This window comes from Pantherophis guttatus, chromosome 1 (assembly GCF_059756535.1).
Source record: "Pantherophis guttatus breed Tessera chromosome 1, ASM5975653v1, whole genome shotgun sequence".
NCBI lineage: Eukaryota > Metazoa > Chordata > Lepidosauria > Squamata > Colubridae > Pantherophis > Pantherophis guttatus.
This window is the reverse complement of record NC_142063.1, coordinates 150,256,046-150,272,788: the sequence shown is the minus strand read 5'-3', so window position 1 is coordinate 150,272,788 and position 16,743 is coordinate 150,256,046. Positions and strand designations below refer to the sequence as shown.

Below are 16,743 nucleotides of genomic sequence, written 5' to 3'. Positions count from 1 at the left end.
CATTTAGCAACTACAATTACTTCTAGCAAAACGGTCACTAAGCAAACCATGTGACACAAAGAGAGAGAGAGATTGCAAAGATTGCTGGTTGCTACTGTCTCATTGAGATAAAGTCTTCTTGTGCAGCAGTGGCAGGGTTATCTCACCCCAACATGTATTATTGTCAGCTAAGTGTATGCACTGATTAGAAATTGATTTTTAATTACTATGTACTACCATTGTATTTGTGAATGGTCCCTATCCAAGACAGTTATTAAATGAGGATTATCTGTACACATTGTTACAAAGCTAGAGCAAAGAAATAAAGAATATTTGACTTAGGGAGAATTCAGCTATGCAGTGGAGGCTGTTTGGGACATTATGCATTTCACCTCTTTCCTGCTTCAGTCCAGTAATTTCTGCTTGGTTATAAAAGGACCAACCCTTTTTCTAGCCCCAGGAAAGAGAGGAGCTGGGATAAAATGAGACTGGTACATGATCCAAAACTCACCTCTCTCCCTCTGGATTTGTGGATTGAGAGTGTTCTCAGCCTGCTTAAGATGAGATATGTATTCTCTCTCTGTTTGCAGTTTGTGCAAGTTGCAGATAGAGCAGTATTTTTCCCTGAAAGCAAGTCACCTTTGTTTTAATAAAACTTTTGTTACCTAAGTGTCCATTGGGATTGTAATACTGCAGCTGGCTTGCATAGCTCTATACGGATATCTGCAAAAGGATATACTTAATGTACATATACTCCAACCTAAATATATCCTACAGGGAGTTAAAAAGTGCTTGCTTCTTAATAAATATGTATTGGGTTTCAATCCTACTAATTTACTAAGTGCCATTTTTACACAGGCCTATTCATGGGCAACTATTCATCATTGTTGCCAGTGCCATTTAGCTGGAAGTGGGGAGTAAGTTATCATTTTAATTTCCAATTGTCCCCGCTCAGGTGTTTGTGAAAGGAAGTTAAACAGGCTCTGCTGGTTGATTGGCTTTACTATTGTTTTTTTATTGTAACCTGGAATTGATTTTTGTGTCCTAAGCCATTTGTGATATGGTTTGTGGTTCTAATTATTGTTGGTTTTAATTCTTGTATGCAGCTCAGAGCCATTGATTTGAGACGGGTGGCCATATAAATTGACTAAACAGATAAACCTATCAATGCTGTGGAAACCTGAATGCTGTCATATTCCCTAGCAGCAGAAACTACGTGGCTCCTTCTGGTACTGAGCATCTTAAATGAGCTCAAGAGCCCTGGTACAAGCAGCCATGGAAAATAGTGGTCCGGTACAAGCAGCCATGGAAAATAGTTAGCCTTGAGAAAAGCACAGCAAGCCTGCTCTAGCAAGATAGGATGCAGCTACTGTTTGGATCCCAGTGCCATTAATTTATTGTTGCTTCAGAATGGCACAGTATTAGGAATGCTGATAGGGAGCCTAAAATGAAGATTATCTTGATTGCTGTGCATAAGGCCACTCATCCTGTGGCACCAGCTGAGATGATTCCAGGTGCTTCTTTATGTTGCTGCCATGGGGACAATAGGACACCACTACAAGTAGGACACTAAAATCACTTTGCCCGGAGCCTCCCAAATATGGAACAAACCCTTCCGATACTCCATTTATTTTTTTGCTTATTTATTATTAAACTTTTATGCCACCCATCTTGCTAGGGGTGTGAATCTAGGCAATTTACAGACATGCAATTAAAATTCACTGAAACATTAAAACAGTAAATGGGGAATCTTAAATTTAAAATGTGGTTAAAATAAAACTGAACCAGATAAAGAGAGAGAGAGCAAAGTGTGCACAGGAAGGAGATGGAGTGTTCTCTAATCCATTAGCCACCTCTAAAGTGCCATGCGCCCATTGGGGCTCCAGGCTAATTGACCCAGCCATGTCTTCAGTGGCTTTTGGAAGGCCAAAAGGGTGGATGTGCATTTTAAGGGACAGAAATCTGGTTCTTCAGACATATGAAAAGGAGATCATCTAAATATGGATCTAGAATGGGGATACCTGGTTTAGCTAAGTAGGTAGAGAACTTGAATTGGAACTCTTTGTGTCATAAATGCCTTTTTCACTACTTGTGTTTTTATCTGGTTTAAAAAAGACCACTTAGCATACATTTCTTAAATTAGACAAATGAATGTAATATGGTAATATTTTAAGTGTAAGTGCAAGACAACAATAAATATTCTTTTTGTTTTTTTAAAATTTTTAAATATTATGCAATGTTTTTTTTTTCCTTGTGGATTTTCATGTTAAAATTAAGAAAGCTGCTCTTTTCATAAGGCCAATAAAATATACCAATGCTACTAATGCTTCATGGCAGGCAGCGGTGATGGCTGCAGCAACTGCATCCGCAGAATCTAAAGATCCCAGCGCAAGAGGTGGAACAGGGGAACATTCAGAAAGCTCATCTGAAACATCAAAATTGAGTTCCAAGAGTGCCAAAGAAAGAAGAAATAGAAGGAAGAAGAGAAAACAAAAAGAACAATCTGGTGGAGAGGAAAAAGATGAAGATGAGTTTTATAGATCTGAATCTGAAGACAGTATCAGGAGAAAAGGTTGCCGATTCTCTATTGAAGGGAATAGGTTAACACTAGAACGGAAGCATTCTTCTCCCCATCAGGTAAACTGTGATAACTATGGAACTTGAGCATTATTGTCTCTAGAAAAAGTACAGTCTTGTTATGCTATTCTGGAAGGGACTGATCTTTTACAAAACACCACTTTTGTTCAACCTACTGGGAGGTTGAAAGCTTTTGTTTTTAAGTCTAGGGTGAGTGTTCCAGAGCAATGGTCCCCAACCTTTCCAGCTTGGTGGACCGGCGTGGGGAGGGAAGAGGAGATGGTTTTGTGTGAGTGGCATGAAGTGGGGTTTTGTGTGCGAGCGCAAGCGCCCGTTGCTTGTGTGAGTGAAGCTTCACGGGGTGATGTGGGCTCGCTGCTTGTGTGGACCAGTTCCAAATGGGCTGTGGCCCAGTAGTGGAGATCCTTGTTTCAGAGAGTTAATTTTTCATGAAATGTAAACTTCACAGAGTTGTAGAAATCATTATTTGAAATACCGTACTAAGGGTTTACATTAACTCCTAATAATTTTGTCATTTTTCTTATGGTCCAGTCATGAAACTTATGAAGTCTACTTTGGTGATAAATTCAGTGGCAACAGATCATAATCCTTAACATTAGTATCAAAGAGATCCATTGTATTGCAGGCAAATAATTTTAGATATTGAGAATCAAGATAAGCCAAGGCATTCATAGAGGTAGTGGAAAACAATGATTTCATTTATATCAATGAGCTGGAGACTTCCTATTCAAAAAACTTATTTACATTTTTAAAAATTCAACAAGTCTGTAGTATCCTGACCTTTGTCTACAGGCATTTTTGCAAAAGAGATATTCAGATGTGTGTTTAGTTAGAAGAATAATTAAATCACATTTAATTAAATGGGCTTATTCCCAAGTAAGCCTGGATAAAATTTGAAACCCTAGCAAAAGGTAGTAAACTAATTTTGATCTCAGGTATTGGGAAGGAGAGTTTTAATAAATATTGAATTGTTGGATATTTGAAGGTTTTTTGTCTCACATTTCTCTCTTTCAGTAGCAGCAACTCAGTGAAATGCAAAGATAGGAACTCTTAGAGCAGAATCTATCGTTAAAAAAGGACTATCTGAGACTGTATTTGCATTCTGTATGTCTGTGTGGAGAAAAGAAGCCTCTCTTTTTATCGGTGGAGGTCAGGACGTAGATGGTGCGCTAACTTTCTATCCATTTGTCTTTTCTTTCAGTCTTTGCTGAGCATGCGTGGCTCACTATTTTCCCCACGGCGCAACAGCAGAACAAGCCTTTTCAGCTTCAGAGGTAGAGCAAAGGATATAGGATCAGAGAATGACTTTGCTGATGATGAACACAGCACTTTTGAAGATAATGATAGCAGAAGAGATTCTCTCTTTGTGCCGCGCAGACATGGTGAACGGCGCAACAGTAACATTAGTCAGGCCAGTAGGTCATCCAGGATGCTGGCAGTGTTTCCAGTGAATGGGAAGATGCACAGCACTGTGGATTGCAATGGGGTAGTTTCCTTGGTTGGTGGACCATCTGTTCCTACATCGCCTGTTGGACAGCTTCTGCCAGAGGTGATAATAGATAAACCAGCTACTGATGAGAATGTAAGGAAGTTTTAAATAGTTCAGGCATGGTGACCTTTTCTTAATGCACCAGCCAGTGTTTCTACACAATGGAACCCCTGGGAATGATCCTTGGTTGGTCAAGCTGTGAATGCTCCTGCATCTTGTAATATTTTTTTTTTATCTACTACTAATAAAATCAGTCTTAAACATTAATATTTGCAATACAGTGGGGGGGCGGGGGAAGCATCTGGAAAATGTGCAAAATATTTTGCTTTGTGTGTTTTATATTCAGAAAAAAAACCTTGCCATATCTTATTTAATCTGGCTCTGAATTAATTGTGTCTGGCCAGGAACATCTTTCTCCGTAACCAAAAGGAAGTTAAATCTTTTGATGCCATATGGATTCTGCCTTGGTTGTGAACATTTGATTACGTTCTGTCTCATGAACATCATTACAACATACAAACAAAAGTTCTGGTTCCCCAAACATTGGTAAAATCACTCCAAAATTTCACTTTATATATTGAGCATTTTCATGCGTCTTTTAATCTGATGTTTAATCTTTGGCTGATGAAACAAATATATCTAATTGAAATACCATATTACTATACATACATTTCAAGTCACAGTATGCCAAATATGTGTTTTCCTAGACACACATTTTATCTTTCTATATACAAAAAATTGGATCTTTTATGCCAATTTGGAGAAACATGACAATGCTGGATATGATTTTTCATTTCCTTTGATTAAGCCTGAATGAAAAGCTTGCTGTCCATCTTAAATACAAAAAATAAGCAAGTGACCTGTCATTATTTCCCCACATCATCTAATGTTTATTGATAACCTGGAATTTATGCCGTAATCCTACATATGGGAAATGTTCACAAGTAAATGATTATAGATTTATAGCTGATGACTGATCAATTGCAATTTATTTTTTCTCCCACAAAGTGTCATTTTTTTAAAAAAAAAGGTATGAGGATGTTTACAGAAGATAGCATAAATCTCAACTGTAGTTATATATAGGTGTACATTTGGCAAAGTTTAATATGTTTTCCAAGGCTACAATCCTATGCAGTGGATGCAAATCTCAATGAAATTCAGGTTGAAATGGATAGGTAAGTGGGAATTTGCAAAGCTAACAAGGATAAACAAGACAGGTTGAGAAATAAATTTGAAACAATCATGGAAAGTTTCTTGAGGATCATTTGAGAAGGATAACAATGAAGTTGTCGAAATGACAACGCGTTTCTTACAATTACCTAACAGTGTACTGAAATACCAGGTTAATAATTCAATAAGTAGCAAATGTTTGGCATGAAAAATTAAACATAATTCAAAAGCATGATGCATGGGCGTCTTCTAAATAAGAGATTCTATGTATGACTGGTTATCTTGAACTGCCATTTTTAGGATGATCTTACATTATACCCTCTGTTTTTTCAGGCCACAACAACAGAAACAGAATTGAAAAAAAGAAGATCGAGCTCTTTCCATATTTCTATGGACTTTTTGGAAGACCCCACACTAAGAGAAAGAGCCATGAGTGTGGCTAGTATACTCACAAACACTATGGAAGGTACAGATGTAGTGATGGCAAGAGATTCAGCTAGCAAGGGGTTCACTTTTTTAAATCTAGGGTCGGGATGATCAAACAAATCAGGCACAAAACTGAATGCACAGACAAAAATATAAGGAATAACCATTATTTTTTACAAGTGAGCTTATTGGGGGAGGGAGAAATCCTACATTTTGTAATAACAATAGCAAGCTTCAATAATATAAGAACAATTCATGTTTCTGGTTCCAAGCAGTACCAATCTTTAAACAGACCTCCATAGTGGCTAACATAGGAGTTGCCTCATCATATATAAATTTCTATAGTATATGAACAATTTCATAGGAAGACCTCTTCTGGGCTATACCAAATTCCAGTATCCTGTGTTCTATAATGATCATCAGACATCTCTGGGAAGCCCACAACCAAATTTTGATTATAATAGTTCTACCCACTAATGTTCCCTGACAAGCAAATGTCATGGTTTTCATGTAAATAGGCAATTATGGCTAATACACATAAATGAGTTTATTTTCCACAAATTTAATTGCTTTTTTAAAGCCATCAGAGCTAGAGACCATACTGGTCTCACCAAATTCTGTAGTTGCCTATCCTGAATTTTCTTCTAATAAGTGTTCTCTGGTGATCTTGGGTTCTAATATGGAAGAGAATAATACAATAATAATGTTTACTTATACTCTTGCATCTATTCTCCTCATAACTTTTTTAAACTAATCTCATCCCAAATTGTAGTGTTTCTTAACAAAGAAGTTATCTTGATATTTACATAATTATTTGATTTTTATTATCCACTTTCTAATTTTAGAGATCTCTTTTTTAAATACGGTGATCTGAACTGAAGACATGGCAATGAGACTCTGGGCCTGCATCTTGAGAATTAACTTTCTTTTGAGTAGACATGGAGTAGTAAAACTGTTTATATTCTCACATGTCCAAATCTCTCTTCCAATATAACTGAATCTTCTTCTTTTTTCTTTATTTATACTTAAAAGTTGAAAAAACAAAACAAATAAAAGATAACTTTTTGCTTTGTGTTACAATGATAACCTTTCGCTGTGTTTTTAAACAGAACTTGAAGAGTCACGACAGAAATGCCCACCTTGCTGGTACAAATTTTCAAACATTTTCTTAATCTGGGACTGCTGCCCAGGTTGGCTGAAAGTGAAGCATGTTGTTAACATCATAGTGATGGATCCATTTGTTGACCTCGCTATAACAATTTGCATCGTTTTAAATACGTTGTTCATGGCAATGGAACATTACCCAATGACAGAAAGATTTGCGGACGTCCTTAATGTTGGAAACTTGGTGAGCTTGAATATTGTACCTTTAATTGATATTTCTTCTAATGATGTTGTTAATAACAGCACTAAGTGAAGAGTTAAAATCTCTTTTAAAATAAATGAGTGGCCTTAATTACTGGATAGATATGGTTAGCGATATACACTGAATACTATTTTTAAAAAAACAGTATACAGTAATTTTGTGTCCATATATATCAAAACAAGATAATTTATTTCAGTGTGATAACAAAGGAAGTGAAACAATGTCTTTAAAGAATGTTTTAAAATGTAAAATATTGGGATTACCAAAATATTAGCATTTTATTAATCAAAACATTAATATTTCATATGTTGCTGTATATCACTTATGACACTTAGAATAAAAGTACATTGATAATGCAACAATCACAGTATAATGGTTTGACACTTTTTGGACAAGCAAATTTCTGAATTTATATGGCCCTAGTAAACTCAATCAAGCTTTCATCTCACCTAATTTCTAGATTACAAATTATTTCTGATGCTCATTGCAACCTAAATATCAAGGTACCAGAACAAATTCATGAGTATTAAGCTCTCTTTATGGCATTCTAATTTCTCATTGTTCATATAGGAACCTACCCATTATTAGTGCAATCTTGCACTAATTGCAAGCTAATTGTGGAGTTTCCTCCTTCCAGAGTTTTCACTGCTGATGATTTTAAGTCACTTTTCCTAATTACCTTCAAACTGAAACTATGTAATCTAATTTTACTTTACCAACTGGGATCAATGTAAGTAAAAATTAAACTCACATTGAAATGACACAAAAAGGAGCAGTTTAGAACCAGCAGAAGAAAAATATTACAGCCAAGTATGTGAGGGAAGAAGCTGAAAGGTGAAAATTGTCATTTCCAGATTGTTACAAAATATAGAACTATGTCTGCACGCACATTTAAAGCTGATCTTTGATTGCTGCCCATCGAATTACCATTCTGAGTAGTGTGTTGCTCTAAGGGAAATAAAAGACAGTCTAATCCTAACATTTGTAGCTATCTTTATAGTTGCTATGCATAGTGGAATAAATCATTGTTCTACTGTTCAAAATCTCAACAAATTATTAGCAGAGAAAACCTCATGCAAATTTCCAGTATCATTCCTTCAGTTCCCACGTGCTGTTTTAAAATGATATTAAAGAACATAACATGTTTGGAGACATAATGAATCAGAAAATCAGAATAAATCTATCAAATGCATTTGTAAGCTTTTGGAAATTGATAAATCTGCCTGTCACGTTTTAGGTTTTCACTGGAATCTTCACAGCAGAAATGTTTCTTAAACTAGTAGCCATGGATCCATATTATTATTTCCAAGAAGGCTGGAATATTTTTGATGGTTTTATTGTCACCCTTAGTTTGGTTGAACTTGGCCTAGCAAATGTGGAAGGACTCTCGGTTCTCCGATCATTCAGACTGGTAAATTGTTTCATTTAACAAATACAAGCATATGTACATCATCTTTACACATTCAGGATGCTAAAATTAATTGATTTTGATGTTGAACCACAATTTTGAAACCGAATACTCTTCTTTCTTAATGCTCAAAATTCTGAGGCTTGTATCTGATAGCAATCATTTGTAGAGTCATATGTCTGGAAGATAGCCACTGCAAATCCTTCAGATCTGTTCCAGAAAGATTGGGATGGTAGTATGGCAGAAGGGGAAACGATACAAAAACTTGTTGAAGAATGGGAAGGTAGCTTGAATTATGTCCAAACATATTCCCTTACTGGAAATCTCTGCTAGAAAAAAAGATCATTTAGCAAAATCCTTGATTTTCATCTTCTGTTATTTCTCTCAATGGTGAGACTCGCTGGATACATATAAAACTAAGATTCTTAGCTTTTTTATTGAAGTAGCTTGAATGGCATATATGAGCTATATGGTTCAATAAAAGTTGGTTGCACTTTGAAACTAATTATTTGATTTGTATTAGGAAAATCCATTCATAAAATTAGCCTTAAATGTAAATAGGATTTCAGTTTTAAATTCTAAAGTTTGTGGTTTTAAACTCTAAAGAATGTGGTTGCGCGACAGCTCCCACAGTACCTGGATGAAACCGTCTATCTAGATCCGTGCCAGTCCGGCTTCAGGCCTGGGTACAGCACAGAGACGGCATTGGTCGCATTGGTGGATGATCTCTGGAGGGCTCGGGACAGGGGTTGTTCCTCTGTTCTGGTCCTGTTAGACCTCTCAGCGGCTTTTGATACCATCGACCATGGTATCATGCTGCGCCGGCTGGAGGGATTGGGGGTGGGAGGCACCGTGTTGCGATGGTTCTCCTCCTATCTCTCTGACCAGTCGCAGTCTGTGTTGGCAGGGGGGCAGAGGTCGACCTCGAGGCGCCTTGCTTGCGGGGTGCCGCAAGGGTCGGTCCTCTCGCCACTCCTGTTCAACATTTATGTGAAGCCGCTGGGTGAGATCATCCGTGATTTTGGGGGGCGATGCCATCTGTACGCTGATGACACTCAGCTGTACATCTCCACCCCAGACCACCCCAATGATGCCCTCGAAGTGATGTCCCAGTGTCTGGAGGCCGTGCGGGTCTGGATAGGGAGGAACAGGCTTCGGCTCAACCCTTCCAAGACCGAGTGGCTGTGGATGCCGGCGACCCGGTATAGCCAGCTGGTGCCATCGCTGGCTATTGGGAGCGAGTCACTGACCCCCACAGAGAGGGCTCGCAACTTGGGCGTCCTCCTGGACACACGGCTGTCTTTAGAAGAGCATATGACGGCCGTGGCCAGGGGGGCTTTTTATCAGGTTCGCCTGATATGCCAGTTGCGCCCCTTTCTGGATCAGGGCTCCTTGTGCACAGTCACTCATGCCTTGGTCACGTCACGCCTGGACTACTGCAACGCTCTCTACATGGGGCTCCCCCTGAGGAGCACCCGGAGGCTCCAGCTGGTGCAGAGTGCGGCCGCACGGGTGATTATGGGAGCGACGTGGCACTCCCACGTAACACCTCTCCTGCGCGAGCTGCATTGGCTCCCGGTGATCTGTGCTTTAAGGTGTTGGTTCTCATCTTCAAAGTGCTCCATGGCTTAGGGCCAGGGTATTTGCGAGACCGCCTGCTGCTACCGATAACCTCCCACCGGCCAATACTCTCTCACAGAGAGGGCCTCCTCAGGGTGCCATCGGTCAGGCAATGTCGGCTGGCAGCCTCCAGGAGGAGAGCCTTCTCTGTGGGGGCACCCGCCCTGTGGAATGAGCTGCCTCCTGGAATACGATTGATCCCGGACCTCCGGACCTTCCGTAAAGCCCTGAAGACGTTTTTATTCCACCAAGCCGGCCTAGCCTAAATGGTTTTTAAATTGGGATTTTAAATTTTTATGGATTTGGGGTTTTAAATTAGGAAGCTAGTGATTTAATTCTTTTTAATTATCTTAACTTTTGTATTTGTATGTTTTTTAATTTTGGCTGTTCACCGCCCTGAGTCCCTTCTGGGAGAAGGGCGGTATACAAATTAAATTAATAAATTAATAAAATAAATAAATTATAATGGGGTCTCACTGGAAGAAAATGAATGAAATAGTCTTCATTTTTAAATAATTATGGTTGTATTTCAGTGTTATAATATATGAATACCAATTTATTTCAGTGTAATTTGGCTCCATCTGGTTATTTTTAACTAATTTGTCTTGTTACTTACTAAACTTTTTTGGTCACTTATTTGTTTTTCAGTTGCGAGTTTTCAAATTGGCTAAATCTTGGCCAACACTAAATATGCTGATCAAAATTATTGGCAACTCTGTTGGTGCTTTGGGAAATCTGACTTTGGTCCTGGCCATCATTGTCTTCATTTTTGCTGTGGTTGGTATGCAGCTCTTTGGTAAAAGCTACAAGGAATGTGTGTGCAAGATTGCAAAAGATTGTGAACTCCCTCGCTGGCACATGAATGATTTTTTCCACTCTTTCTTGATCGTGTTCCGAGTTCTTTGTGGAGAATGGATAGAAACCATGTGGGACTGTATGGAGGTTGCAGGTCAAGCCATGTGCCTTACAGTCTTCATGATGGTTATGGTGATTGGAAATTTAGTGGTATGTAATTTTTTAAAAAAATATAAATATTTATTCTAGACCATATTAAGAAGTATTGTCTCTTTAAATCTCTTAAGACATCCTCTTTTCAAACAGAATGACTTTTCATGCAATTGTCAAACATTCATTGAAACACAAGAAGTGTTTGGTAAATAAAATATATATTTGCCAACCTATGAAAATACAGTGATGCTTAAAAGCTTGTGAATCTTTTTGAATTTTCAAACTTTTCCTTAATAAATAAAAGAAGTAGTACAATTATTTTAACACATTTGTTTAATTGAGTTCTCTTTTAGGTTTAGAAATTTACAAATTTTTACAAGTTTTAGGATTTATATGGAGAACAGATCACATTTTAGGTTCTATCTGTGCATAAAAGTTGAATATTCAGTACATTTACAAACTTTGAAACACCACTGTAGTTCCCCTCTTATACAACATGACTGTTGTATCTACATTCCTTCAAACTAGGTACTTATTCTGATTAAGATAAATACGCTATCAATTACTACAATCAAGTTTCAAAGCTGAACATCAGTAGGAACACAAACATACAAACTAGACAATTTTTGTTCATGAAGTCAATCTTTCCTTCAAGTTTCATAAATTAGGAGGAAATCTTTACCGAATGCAGTGGGCCTCCATAAACAGTGATCTTCTAAGGCAGTGCTACAGAACTTCTATTGCCTCAAATGTAGCTGTGGGTTTTCTGCGACTTAGTCAAAACCAGGTGCTATTTTGGGAGGAGAGTTTCATAAGTGAAATGGATTCCATAAACATCTGTACCTGTTCCACCCTAAATAATGCTTTGATGTGTGAACCCAGATTGCCTGGATATGTGTGTGCATGTGTCCTCTTGGTCTTTATCTTGGTTAGCACAGCCTTAAATGTACACATTATCTCTGTTTTTATCATGCGGAATTAATGAACTAGGTTTTAAATCTATTTTTATAATGCGTGATTAATGAACTAGGTTGTAAGTCTGTAAACCAAGGATGAATTTCAAATAGATCATTTCAGCATATAGTATCTGCTAATCAAAACCAAGGCTGAATTTTCCTTCTTTTCTTTAGGTGCTGAATCTCTTTTTGGCCTTGCTCTTGAGCTCATTTAGCGCAGATAACCTTGCTGCTTCAGACGATGATAATGAAATGAACAATCTCCAGATTTCAATGGCGAGGATTGATAAAGGAGTAGATTTTATGAAAAGGAAAATCCATGAGTTCATCCAGAAATCCTTTGTCAAAAAGCAAAAAGCTCTAGATGAAATCAAACCTCTCGAGGAGCTCCACAATAAGAACAGCTGCATCTCTAATCACACCATAGAAATCGGCAAAGAGATTGGTTTTTTTAGAGATGGAAATGGAACCACCACCAGTGGCATAGGCACCGGCAGCAGCGTGGGAAAATACTTGGTAGACGAAAGTGATTACATGTCGTTCATTAACAATCCAAGCTTGACGGTGACTGTACCAATCGCTGTTGGAGAATCTGATTTTGAAAATTTAAATACCGAGGAATTCAGTAGTGAGTCTGATTTGGAAGAAAGCAAAGAAGTAAGATTGGAAATGCTACTAATGTACATTGTTCAGGGGATAAGAAATATTTCTGAGATAGGGGAGTATATTTCAAAGATTAGACAGTATGAAATATTGTCATGCAAATGGATTAGAATATAAAATCTGCCTCCAATGAATCCTTGGAGAATATTCCTCATTTAACAGCTACCTTGTTTTAAGCAACTGTTGCTAAAGACTAATTTTTTTCAACAAAAAAAATCATTTTATAACTAATACATGTATTTATGATTAAATTTCTGCAGCTGTGATTTCAGACCATCTCTCACACTTCTTCTTTCTCACTCTTGTTTTCTCTCTCTCTCTCTCTCACTCTCCCCTCTCTGTCTCCCTCCCTCCGTCCCTCTCTCGTATTCATTTAGCAATCATTTCATTTCCAATTTAAGGGACAGATTGTGGTTGTTAAACAAGAAAAGTACAAATGTATAGTAAGTAAGAATAGTAAATAAATTAAAGAGACACTTAAAAGGGAATCTACCATCTATTCGCTAATGTTGCTTCTATAAATCCAATCCTTTTTTATACCATAATCCAAATTAGTAGGAAAATGAAATTTTTGAAATGATAGCACAGAGATTTGGGTAGCCTTCAGCCTATAGTCATGCCAGCCACATGACCACAGAAGCCATGTGTTCGGACAACGCTGGCTCTTTGGCTGGGAATCAGAGATGTACTGTTATAGTGGCTAGAGTAGTAAGTCCTCAGTGAATTCTCAGTGAAACAAATAAATTTCAGAAATCCTATATTAAAATGCAGTCAGGGGTCATCTAGATAGTAATTGTTTTCAGGTTCTTGTCACTCTTTCCAGCTCAACTCAGACAAAGCAAGGGCTATTAGGAGAGGGGAGATTAAAATTGATCACAGTTGTCTTGTTTTCCTCTGCTTTTTGGCATGAGTCTAGAAATGTGCAAAATACCAGTGGTATTTTTTTTTTTATAAAACTACTATCTTGAAACAGAATAGCTTGTTTAAATCCAGGAGTTTGGAAGTAAGAATAGATACAAGTTTCCATCAAAGGGAGAACAGACAGTCCACAAATTCCCATATGACAAATTAGCTGGGTTCCATTTCAGGCAGACCAAAAATGCAGGCTCCATTCTTGAAATCTTCTGCTTTGACCAGCCCTAGAGCCAAATTTGTACTGGCACCATTTTGTGTGGGTGATCTCCTGAGTTCTATAATGCAACCTATTAAAATCTGTGGCAAAGTATTCCCTGATCTGTAATGATATTAGAAATCCATAATAACATGACTACTTAAAAAAATAACTACTGCAATATGAGAGTTCAGAGCAGGGGTGAAATCTAAAATTTGTTACTATCGGTTCTGTGGGCGTGGCTTGGTGGGGGGGGTAATGTGACTGGGTGGGCATGGTCAATTTTTTTTTTTTTACTTTTAAAACCATTTTTTCTACAACCTCTTCAGCTAAGAGGTTGTAAAAAAATGCTTTCAAAAGGCTCTGACGATCCAAGCTGAGTTCCCTGATCGGTAGAGGCTCAGGGAACTCAGGGAACTCAGCTTGGATCGTCAGAGCATTTAAAAGAAAAAAAGTTTTTTTTTCTTTTTCAGAGGCTTTTTTTTTTACTTTTAAAAGCATTTTTCCGGCCGAAATTGTAGAAAAAATGCTTTTAAAAGTAAAAAAAAAGCCTCTGATGATTGTGCGGCTAGCTAGGCATGGGAGGGGGGGCAGGGATTTTTGCTACCAGTTCTCCGAACCACCTGCCTCCATTGCTACCGGATCGGGCGATCCGGTCCGAACCAGGAGCATTTCACCCCTGGTTCAGAGTATTATTTTTTTAAGTGTGGCATGCTTCCCGGTAAAAACTGAAAACAACTAACAGTCTTTTACCACTTTATAGGGATTCAGATTAGTGGTAGGTTCCTCCCGGTTCGGTCCCCCCACCCTCCCACGTTATTCTTACCCTTTATTTGGCCCCACTCCCAATCTATTGCTGCCTCCCGAGTCCCAACTGATGGCTAGAGGGAAAAAACCTGTTTAAACTCTTGCCGTGGGGCCTCAAAGGGCCGCTCTACAGCTGATCAGTGTTAAAAGCAAACAAATGAGTCGGGTCGTAAGTGTGAGGACTTGGTTGTAAGTGCGAGGACCTTCCAGAAATGACTCTTTTCAGCCCTCTGAGTAGTCACTATACACATAGCCATGGCCACCCGGTCACATGACCAGCTAGCCACACCCACCTAGTCACATGACCTCTAAGCCACACCCACAAAATAAGCCACGCCCACAGAACCGGTAGTAAAAAAAATTAGAACCCACCCCTGATTCAGATGTTGATTATTTTAAAGATCTGAGTGCAGCTGTATTTTCCATCTTCTCCTTCCTGTTTAACTGGATTCTTCTTTTGTATTTGATTCCTCATCTTTATAAGAAAGCAAAAAAACCCAAAACCTCTGGATGACTGAACAGAGACAGAAAATGGTTATCTAATCAGCTATTCTTTCTTTTCATTTTATCTTCCCTCCCACAGGCTTTTATCTTTATTATTTTGGAATTGCCATGAACATTTTCATCAGTAATCTTCCTCTCTGCTTTTATTTGGACTCCTACATTTTTTTTATTCCCTCTCATATTCCCTCTTTTACTTCTTTAGTCCTTAGTTCTTTCAATAGAATTAATGCAGTCTATCTCCAGGAGATTTCCAGTTTAATATGTTTCCTTCTTTCTGTACTTCAAATGTTCTATATGATATTCAACCATCATTGTATTCAAAATGCGGTTAGTTTCATTGTTCTCTGGTTACTAATTACAGCTATTGTGTAAAATGCTGTTATTTTCCTCAAGGCACAATGCTATTGTTTTGTAACCATAACTTAGCATTAGGCTTTAATTAACTTTGCCTCAGAAATGGAATTTACCAGATACCATTAAGAAATCACTAAATATTTACAGACCTGTTTACTGAGTGCAGACTTACATGATATTGAGCAGTAAATCATTCTTTGTCCATCCATGTGCTAAATTGGCATCTATTTCAGAATAATGTTCCTATTTCTGATTAACATTTATCATTTTTTCAAAGAGACTATATAACATCTTAAAAGGACATCTAATGATGGCTGGTCTTTTTTTAGCCACATTTTTTTTAGACTGTGTTAACTACATTTTTTTTTTCTCCTTTGACAGAAACTAAATTCTTCTAGCTCATCAGAAGGGAGCACAGTTGATATTGGGCTGCCTGCTGAAGAACAACCAGTGGTAGAACCTGAGGAAGCTCTCGAACCTGAAGCTTGTTTTACAGAAGGTCAGGGAAGATTAAGTATCCAACATTTTTGTTAGTTTATTCCTAGAAGACATACATATTTGAAAAGAATACAAAGCATGTTTTTTCCCTTCACTAAACCGGGGGATAGGGGCGGGCAGCGTGTGATGCATCCGGCCTGCGGGCCATGAGTTTGACACTCCTGCACTACATAGACCTCCTTATTGAAAGATAGGATATAATTCTACTTAATAACATAGGAAAATCATCATGAAGAGGCTAACAGTTCATTGTCAGACAGTCTTAGATCAAGAAATGTAAAACTTCTTTGTTTCTCTTTCACCTTTTTAACATTTAATACATTTTAGGTTGTGTACGAAAATTCAAGTGTTGTCAAGTTAGTGTAGAAGATGGAAAAGGAAAGCTATGGTGGAATCTCAGAAAAACCTGTTTCCGAATAGTTGAACACAATTGGTTTGAAACCTTCATTGTCTTTATGATTCTCCTTAGTAGTGGTGCTTTGGTAAGTGAAACTTTAAAAAAAAATGAAGGGGGGAGGGTTACATTATAATTATAAAACTATTTGCAATGTCTAAAACAAAATCAAATGAAATGGGGTTTTTTTGGAACTGGAGAAGCCTTTGAATGGATTATATCCTTTATACCTGGAGGAGGGGAAGGTACAATTTTGTGGGTAGATTTAAAGAAATGTTTTTGCCATTGAGAACTACACTAATGGGTAGTGCCATGGAGAGGCATTTCAGCATTTTTAATACAACTTTATTACATTTCAGCCATTGCATCAATATCCTATTTGAAATCAGCTATCATTATTTGACAATTTCCCACTAAATTCAGCCACAAATAACGTAATCTGGGAGTGTTTT

At 37.8% G+C, this 16,743-nt stretch overlaps 1 protein-coding gene across 5 annotated transcripts in view; it reads left to right on the top strand.

The window, feature by feature from the left end:
- Positions 1–16,743, top strand: part of LOC117671051 (sodium channel protein type 1 subunit alpha) — a 104,286-nt gene that overhangs the window by 54,069 nt on the left and 33,474 nt on the right. For 3 of the 5 annotated variants that reach the window (XM_087882003.1, XM_087882004.1, XM_087882007.1), the window contains 9 exons: positions 2,317–2,616; positions 3,779–4,159; positions 5,570–5,702; positions 6,772–7,010; positions 8,266–8,439; positions 10,705–11,061; positions 12,135–12,617; positions 15,781–15,898; positions 16,225–16,379. In XM_087882003.1, the coding sequence (XP_087738129.1) occupies positions 2,317–2,616; positions 3,779–4,159; positions 5,570–5,702; positions 6,772–7,010; positions 8,266–8,439; positions 10,705–11,061; positions 12,135–12,617; positions 15,781–15,898; positions 16,225–16,379 (2,340 nt within the window). The remainder of the gene's footprint in view (positions 1–2,316; positions 2,617–3,778; positions 4,160–5,569; positions 5,703–6,771; positions 7,011–8,265; positions 8,440–10,704; positions 11,062–12,134; positions 12,618–15,780; positions 15,899–16,224; positions 16,380–16,743) is intronic. The other 2 variants (XM_087882005.1, XM_087882006.1) reach the window with 1 other exon arrangement.